The sequence below is a fragment of the Nematolebias whitei genome, chromosome 13 (genome assembly GCF_014905685.2).
Source record: "Nematolebias whitei isolate Nwh7 chromosome 13, NemWhi1, whole genome shotgun sequence".
In the NCBI taxonomy this organism is placed as follows: domain Eukaryota; kingdom Metazoa; phylum Chordata; class Actinopteri; order Cyprinodontiformes; family Rivulidae; genus Nematolebias; species Nematolebias whitei.
Genome location: NC_056510.1, coordinates 23,670,152 through 23,678,672, shown reverse-complemented (window position 1 = coordinate 23,678,672; position 8,521 = coordinate 23,670,152). Strand labels below are relative to the sequence as shown.

General features: G+C 39.6%; 1 protein-coding gene across 1 annotated transcript in view; it reads left to right on the top strand.

Moving 5' to 3' along the window:
* The window catches only part of klhl6 (kelch-like family member 6), a 9,934-nt gene extending 2,025 nt beyond the window's left edge, over positions 1-7,909 (top strand). The window contains exons 3-7 of the mRNA XM_037686487.1: positions 2,828-3,277; positions 3,365-3,602; positions 4,076-4,278; positions 4,357-4,570; positions 7,611-7,909. Of these exons, the coding sequence (XP_037542415.1) occupies positions 2,828-3,277; positions 3,365-3,602; positions 4,076-4,278; positions 4,357-4,570; positions 7,611-7,909 (1,404 nt within the window). The remainder of the gene's footprint in view (positions 1-2,827; positions 3,278-3,364; positions 3,603-4,075; positions 4,279-4,356; positions 4,571-7,610) is intronic.
* Positions 7,910-8,521: the final 612 nt, after the last annotated feature.

The window sequence follows — 8,521 nt, the reverse complement described above, 5'->3', positions numbered from 1 at the left end:
CAGCCAACAGGTGAAAAGGAGGAACCCAGACCCAGACCAGTGGTCATTCCATATGTTGAGGGAGTATCAGAGAAACTGAGACGTTTATTTTCTAAACATAACGTCCCAGTGGCTTTTAAACCCCAAAATACATTACGGCAAAGACTGGTTCATCCCAAAGATCCAGTCCCCCGGCACAAACAGAGCAATGTTGTGTATGCTGTTCAGTGTCAGGAGGGCTGTGATCAGTCTTACATCGGGGAAACAAAACAGCCACTGGCCAAAAGGATGGCCCAGCACAGAAGATCAACATCATCAGGCCAGGACTCTGTGGTCTACACTCATTTCCAGGCCAGCGGTCACTCTTTCAGGGATGAAGATGTTCACATCCTGGACAGAGAGGAACGATGGTTTGAGAGAAAAGTAAAGGAGGCCATCTTTGTGAAAAGAAATCGTCCATCGTTAAACAGGGGTGGAGGCCTCCGGGTTCAACTGTCCCCCTCTTACAATGCTGTGATTGCTAGTATCACTCAGCCCTCTGTGAATAGTAAACAGCCATCAGTGTGCTAATGATCCATTGTTAGGCTGATGGTCCTTCTTGAGCATGTGATCAGCTGGTTTTGGTTGTCAGCAGCAAAACTGGTTGATCCACTCTGAGAAGGTGCTATTTAAGAGACTGAGCTGAATACAGCGCTTCAGACTGAAGAAGTCTCTCGGATGAGAGACGAAACGTTTCTACATTTTTTTTGTTGATTTGCTTTGTTTTGGTTTTTTTGAATGTCCAGAGGACCAGATTTAACTTTTTTAGATATGTTGTGACGTGGCTTTTTATCCACCTGGAGGTGGATACAATCAAGGGTTTTTTCTTCTCCATCTGAGTATCAACATCGTTCACACTATCACCCATCCCCCCGTTTAGCATTTGCCTGGGACAGCATTACCTGTACACAACAAAAGGTGGTCTAATGGGATGCAAATTACTCCAACTGCCATTTGACAGTCTCTGGTAGAAGAAGGAGTCATTTGAAAATGCTGGGAGTCCTAGTGTTAAGGTGGCGAAACATACACATTGAGGAGCATAACACACGATTTGAAGAATCTTTAAAGAAAGGAAGATTTATGAGCACAAGTTGGAACAATGAAAACAAATTATGGCAGCAGGTCAGCCCAAAGCAAAACTATTTCCATACAAAGCAGGAAGTAAAATAAGGTTAATAGTTTAAATATCAGCAGTTCTGCAGCACTTACTTCTGGAAATTACTGTCAGTGTTGGAATTATTTTCTCATAAAGGTATGATTATTTTTTTCAGATAGCAAGTGCTGATAATCAGAAGGAACAGTATTTAACAAGTTGCCTGCTGCTGCAGAGTGAATTGTTAGATTGTATTTATTTTTTGAACTGTGGACTGTGATTACATTTAATAAGAGACAAACAGTCTGACTGATCAAAAATATATTTGAACTCTTTTTTCTTTTTTCTACTTTTGGCTGTTCCCTCCACAGTGAGTCATCCTCCTCCATCTCTCTGTCCTCTGTATCCTCACTCCAACTACCTTCATGTCCTCTCTAACTGCATCCATATATCTCCTCTTTGTCTTTTCCCTGGCAGCTGCATTTCTAACATCCTTCTACCAGTATACCCACTGTCCCTCCTCTGGACATGTCCAAACCATCTCAGTCTGGCCTCTCTAACTTTGTCTCCCAGTTGTTCAACCTGTGCTGTACCTCTGATGATCTCACTCCTAGTTTTATCCAACCTTGTCACTCCTAAGGAGAACCTCAACATCTTAATTTCTGTCACTTCCAGTTCTATTTCCTGTCTTTTTGTCAATGCCACTGTCTGCACCTATACCCAGTTTGCATTTTGACTTGAACAAAATACAAATAAAAATCAAAAACTATATTTCTGCGATATGATGCATATCACCCACCATCTTGCATGCCAAAGTTTGAAACAAACATACAGTAGTATGCGATTCCTTAGCCCTCTACAACTATCACACAAAATATTGCTCACAGTCTGTAAAACTGACTGAGTTGTTGTTATTTTTGTGTTTGCTATGATTGAATAGCTGTGGTGGTATTCTCAAATTAGATTTAAACTACATGGTATTCAAGGTCAAGGTCTCTTTATTGTCAATCGCATCATATGTGGTACACGCGGTGGAACAAAATTGTACACAGGGTCCCAGTTACATCCAACAAAAGTATAAATTGTAAAGAAAAACAGTAATAAGATCTAAGATATGAACTAAGAAATATGCTAAACTAAGAATACGCTAAGCACTACTAGTACAAAAACAATACGTCGGACAACAGCACTTCATTTGTAGATGTACGTCCAGTGATTACTTTATGAACATTTGATTAAAATTAATCCAGTAGTTCATGGAGTACTTGGTGATCAAAACAATAAATAAATACAAAATGCACAGACATAGGTATTGCATTATTACCTGCAGTATTGCCATGGCAGTGGGTAATAAAGACCATGAATCTTTGATGCCTTGTCTGAATTAGAAAACATCCCGTGGTTTAATGATTAATGAATCAACATTTAAAACGCTTTATGGAAATTCTCGATCACTGATTCATCTTCTGTGTTAAAGGAACAGAAACCACGTAGTTTGTTGCAACCACTCATCTCAAAAGTCATCATATGGGATTTTATGATGCTACCTATTTGCATATCTTGTACACTTAAAGATGAACTCAGAATGAAAAAGTTTTCTTAAAGTAGAGATGATGCAACACAAAGGCAATCATCCTCGCCAAGCGCTGCACTTTCTAAATATATTGTGTTGGTTATCAGTAAAAGCTAAGAGACGTGCTAATATTCTCGTTTCAGTTCCTGCGAGTTGTCGATGCCTGTACCAGCTTTCTAGGCAAGTCCATCCATCTAGAGAGCTGCATCGAGATTCTGAACCTGGCTGACAGCCACGCTCTGCCGGGCTTGAGGATCAGGGCTCAGGACTTCATCACGTCTCAGTTCTCTCAGGTGGTCCAGCAGCAGGACTTCGTGGAGCTGCCAGCAGAGTCTCTGGAGGTCATCTTGCAGCGGGATGACCTGGACGTGAAGTGTGAGGAGTGTGTTTTTGAAGCCCTGATGCACTGGCTGAGAGCCCGGCAGGATGAACGCTATCCGTTACTGACCAGGTTGCTGTCACATGTGCGACTGCCTCTGTTGGAGCCAGCATACTTTGTGGAGAAAGTGGAGCCAGATGAGTTGATACGTCGCTGCAGTGAGGCCTTTTCTTTACTGCAAGAGGCCCGCATGTTTCACCTCTCTGGCAGGGAGGTCAGTATACTTACTACCCTGTAATATTACACACAATCATTCATGATTTATTGCTTAGCAACACATTTATACATGTCTGTTTTAAAGGTGGTCTCGGAGCGAACGAAACCTCGTGTGCAGCACTTTTTATCAGAAGTCTTCCTGATCGTTGGAGGCTGCTCTAAAGACGAACGCTTCATTTCCACGGTCACATGTTTGGACCCTCTGAGACGCAGCCGGCTGGAGGTGGCCAGGCTGCCAATGACAGAAATGGAGGATGAAACCCAAAACAAAAAATGGGTGGAGTTCTCTTGTATCACTTTCCAGAATGAAGTCTACATTTCTGGTGAGAGGACGGGCTCATGTTTGCCACAGAACTACTTCATGAACATTTGTGAGGAAAATTAGTTTACAAAAATTCAAGTTCTATATAATGAATATTGTTTTTTATCTTGGGCTGTTGTAAAATCAAAGCTGTTTCCGTATAAAAGTTGAGAGAATAAACGTGAAGAGAACAACAGGAAGACGTGACAGTATCTGCACTAACAGTTACTGTGGTTTGGGGTGTTTTCCAACCCAGGAACTGACACCTCGGCTGTACTTAACGGCTCAGGATGATGCACACTGCACAGATTGAGACCGTCACAAGGTTTTGCAAACTTAAAGTGAAAGTTCATTCATTTAAAGCCTTTAGGGACAACTTTTGAAACAGATTCTTACCTGTTGCAGACACCTTTATGAACAACCTACTGGATATTTTAATAAAATTAAGTCTGAACAGAAAGGGGACAGGTTTCCTAAACAATCTTGTCGTTTTAGGAGGCAAAGAGACACAGCACGATGTTTGGAAATACAACGGCGCTCTCGATAAATGGATTCAAATTGAGTCTCTGTCAAGTGGACGCTGGAGGCACAAGATGGCAGTTCATGGTGGGAAGGTATATGCACTGGGAGGATTTGATGGAGTTCAGAGACTTGCCAGTGTTGAGGTCTATGATCCATTTCACAATCGCTGGACACAGGTACATGTACCTTTATACTAAATATTTCCAGAATTTTAGTGCCATGTCTTAACCCTTGGCTGTTTGGGCTTGCTGCAGGCAACACCTCTTGCTATGGGAGTCAGCTCATTTGCAGCAGCAACCTTTGATAGATGGATCTTTGTGATTGGTGGTGGTCCCAATGGGAAACTAGCAACAGATAAAGTTCAGCGCTGGGAACCAGGGACAGACAACTGGGAGCTGCGGGCACCCATTCCAATCGAGACCAAATGCACCAACGCTGTTACATTCAAGAACTGCATTTATATAGTTGGTAAGTTCAAAAGAGTGGACAATCTTAAACAAAGCAACAAGAGAGAACATATAGTTTTAAGACAAATGTTAGACATAAACTCAAAAAGATGTTCTGAGTTTTATTGTTTTGTGTAGATAATATAGCATTCTTGATACAAAAGGAATAAGGCACCAAAACAAACTGAATTCCACAGATATTCTTGTCTACAGGTAGCTTACAAATTGTGATGTAAAGACATTGAACTAGGCTTACAGTTGTGACTCCAAATGTTTGGGTCTTGGATTGCAAAACAAGAAATGTATGAGCTTAAATATATCAGCTTTTGCTCTACCATTACTAAAGGGTGGAGACCCCACTATACTAAACAATTATTAACCAATTTCCAAACTCTGTATTTTAGCTAATGTTTTAGAAAAATTGGTAAATGCTTAAGTCAAAGTATTTGGATTCTTTTAACATTTTATCTTCCCACCAATCTGGCTTCAGGAAACAACATAGCACAATGACCACTTCGTTGAAGGTTTTTACTGTAATGATGTTGTCGAAGCATTGGATGCTAAAGATTACTGTGCTGCACTTTACTTAGACCTGTCCAAAGCTTTTAATACCATAGATCATGCCATCTTATGTCATAAGCTCTCAGATATTGGTTTCTCAGATCACATTGTCAGACGGTTTTCTAATTATCTATCAGGTCAAAGGCAATGTGTTCAACACAATGGCACTTCTAGCTATTTAACTGTCAATAATGGTGTACCACAAGGCTCAGTTTTAGGACCTACTCTCTTTACAATTTACGTAAGTTATGTAGGTCAGAACATACCTGATGCCTTCTTACATCTCTATGCCGACAATACAATTGTTTATTGTCGAGCTAAAACAGTCGCTGCTAAGGTTTTCCAGCTTCTACAGTCTACATTTGACATCATTCAGTCAGACTTGTTCTGTCTCAAACTGGTGCTAAATGCTGTTAAGCTAAAGGGATGCTGTTTTCAAACAGAAAGTTGGTGACAACATCCTCCTATCTTATCCATGCATGGTGTTCCTATTGAGTTTGTGGATTCTTATAAATACTTGGAAATTTGGGTCGATGCACATCTCTCTTTTAAGCTTCATGTCAAAAACTTGACAAAGACGCTGACGTTAAAACTGGGTTTCTTTTTCAGAAATAGATCTTGTGTAACTCTGAATGCCAGGAAACACCTTGTAGCTGTTACTTTCATATCAGCCATTGATTACGATGACATTATTTACATCCATGCTCCTGCCAGCACCTTGCAGATGTTGGACGCTGTCTATAATGGTGCGCTGATTCATACCTGGCTGTAACTACTGTACTCATCTCTGCATTCTGTATTCACTGGTTAATTGGTCATCATTAACTTCATGCAGGCTCACACTGGTACAGTTTCATCTTTAAATCACTCCTTGGTCTGCTACCTTCATAGATCTTCTCCCACATGACGTTGTCAGTGCAATTACAATATGCACTCTTAGGCCATCAATACCTACGGTGTCCCCTCAGTGCGAACTGAACTCAGCAAAAAGGCCTTCTATAACTCTGCTCCTATAACCTGGAACATTTTGCAAAAAGATCTGAATTTGTCTACTTTGATCTCTTTAAGTGATTTTAAACAATTGATAAGATCATTAGAAAAATCAAAGCAAACATGTTCTTGTTTTTAGTATTTTATTTTGTTTATAAGGCACATTGATTGTATTGTTTATAACACTACTTTTTTATTTTATAAGCATTTTACTGTATTGTTTATTGTTGTTTGCACCTTATCTAGTTGTCTAAAACAGGTCTCTCTTCAAAATGAGTCCTTGTGACTATGAGACTAACTGTATACATAAAGGTTGAATGAATGAGTCTTGAGATGATTTTCAAATGGAAAAATGATTGAAAATTACCCTTTTTGCCATAGTTTTTATGCAATGTTAAAATTTGTAGTTAATAATATTGATTTAAGAATGGTTGCTATCCTTGTTCATTCAACCTTTATTTATACTGGTTAATCCCATTGAGCCTCAGGGACACATTTACAAGAGAGACCTGGTTTTAACAAAGAGTGATGACAACAGTGCACAACAATGACAACAATAGACACTCATAAAAGAAAGCATACAAATTGAGAAACAAATGAAAGAAAAGGGTATTAAAAATGAAACAAAAAACAGCTAGGTTGTAAGGAGATGTAGAAAACTAAAAACAAGAATGTCTGCATTGGTTTTTGCAGGAACAGCGATGTTTAAAGATAGAGAGGTCAAGGTCGAGAGCTTCAGATCTTTTTGCAAGATATTCCAGGAAACAGGAGCGGAGTAGGAGAAGGTCCTTTTGACTAGTTCAGTCCTCACTGAGGGAACACTGCAGGTAATGATGTCCTGAAAGTGCACGCTGTAGCTGCACCCATGAAACATGTAGGAGGAGATGAATGAAGGCAGCAGACCAAGAAGTGAATTAAAAATGGGAGAGTCTACATCAAGTTAATAAGTTATGGCCTGGTTTGCAGACTTTAATCAAAGTTATTAAGTGTCACAGCTTTCTGCTGCTGTTATTTTGTGTAGAGGCAGGGCAGCCGGCTTGGGACCCGAGAGTCCCAGGTTCAATCCCCAGTCACTGCACATCACGTGGCGTCTCTGGGCAGCACGTCTAATCCCCAAAATGTCCCCCGGGCGCTTTCAATAGCTGCCCACTGCACCACCTGGTGGTGGATGGGTTAAATGCAGAGACTAATTTCGCCATTGTATGGAAACATACAGTGCTGACATTGTGATGACATTATTATTATTATTATTATTTTGTGGATCTGAAACCAAAAGGTTTGGGAGCCATGTAAGGGATACATTAATGAGTTATAAATGTCACTACATGCACAACTGCAAATAGAAAATCTGCCATGCATTAAAAATACAAACAAGATCCAAATATGTTGAGACAGAGCTATTCAAGGATGGATAAGCCTATAATTCATAATTCAAAAGGCAACAATTCTTTGAAAATGAATGCTATTTATTTTAAATTAATATGCTGACTCTCTTTTGTGTGTGTTTTCAGGTGGTGCCATGCATGCCATGTACTGCTACTCCCCTCTGTCCGACTCCTGGTCTCTTGTGACCAATCTGGGGGAGAGGGCAAGTTGTGCCATTGCGGCGTGCAACAACAAACTTTTTATCACCGGGGGAAGGGACAACAAGAACCAAGTCATCTCCACCGTGATGTGCTGGGATGTGGACAGAGGAGCGTTGACAGAGGAGTGTGTTTTACCAATGGGGGTGTCTCACCATGGCAGTGTGACCCTCATGAAGTCCTACACACACATTCACAGGATAACCCCCCAGTCAGAGTGCCAATGACACTGGCCTCTGTGAACTATAAACTCTAAAAAGACAAATGATGCAGAAAACAGCAGCTTTTTTTCTTAAGTTGCCATCTTGCAAGTGTGTTTTTGTGTTTTTAATAAGCACTCATAAGTTTAGAAAACATTGAGTTTTAAGGTTTTTCAACTGCAAAGAGGTTTTCTGGTTTCCTCCCATCATGCTTCTCTTTGAGGGATAAAAAAAAAATGTGTGATTTCAGAAATCATATATATAAATGCTGTATTAATCTTTAATTCAAGACATTTCTAGAGTGAAATACAATTAGTTTAAGAAACACTAGCTGAATATTTATTTTTGCACTGCATCTGACTTCTAAAGCAGTGTTTTATATTAAATTTTACATTATTTAAACTTTATGATTCATAATTAAATATTATATAGTAATAACAAATACATGTGCTGTATTAACTCTGGATGCATGTTGAAAAAACAACTTTATGCATAAATGCGATAATATCAAGCATTTTAATTATGCTCAAATAATAATCATTTGTATATTCTCTACAAACATTATAGGATTTAAATTCTGTAAAAGATTTTCTTTAAACGTCTGAAGTCTAGAACCGGAAACTATGAAAGCCCATTTCC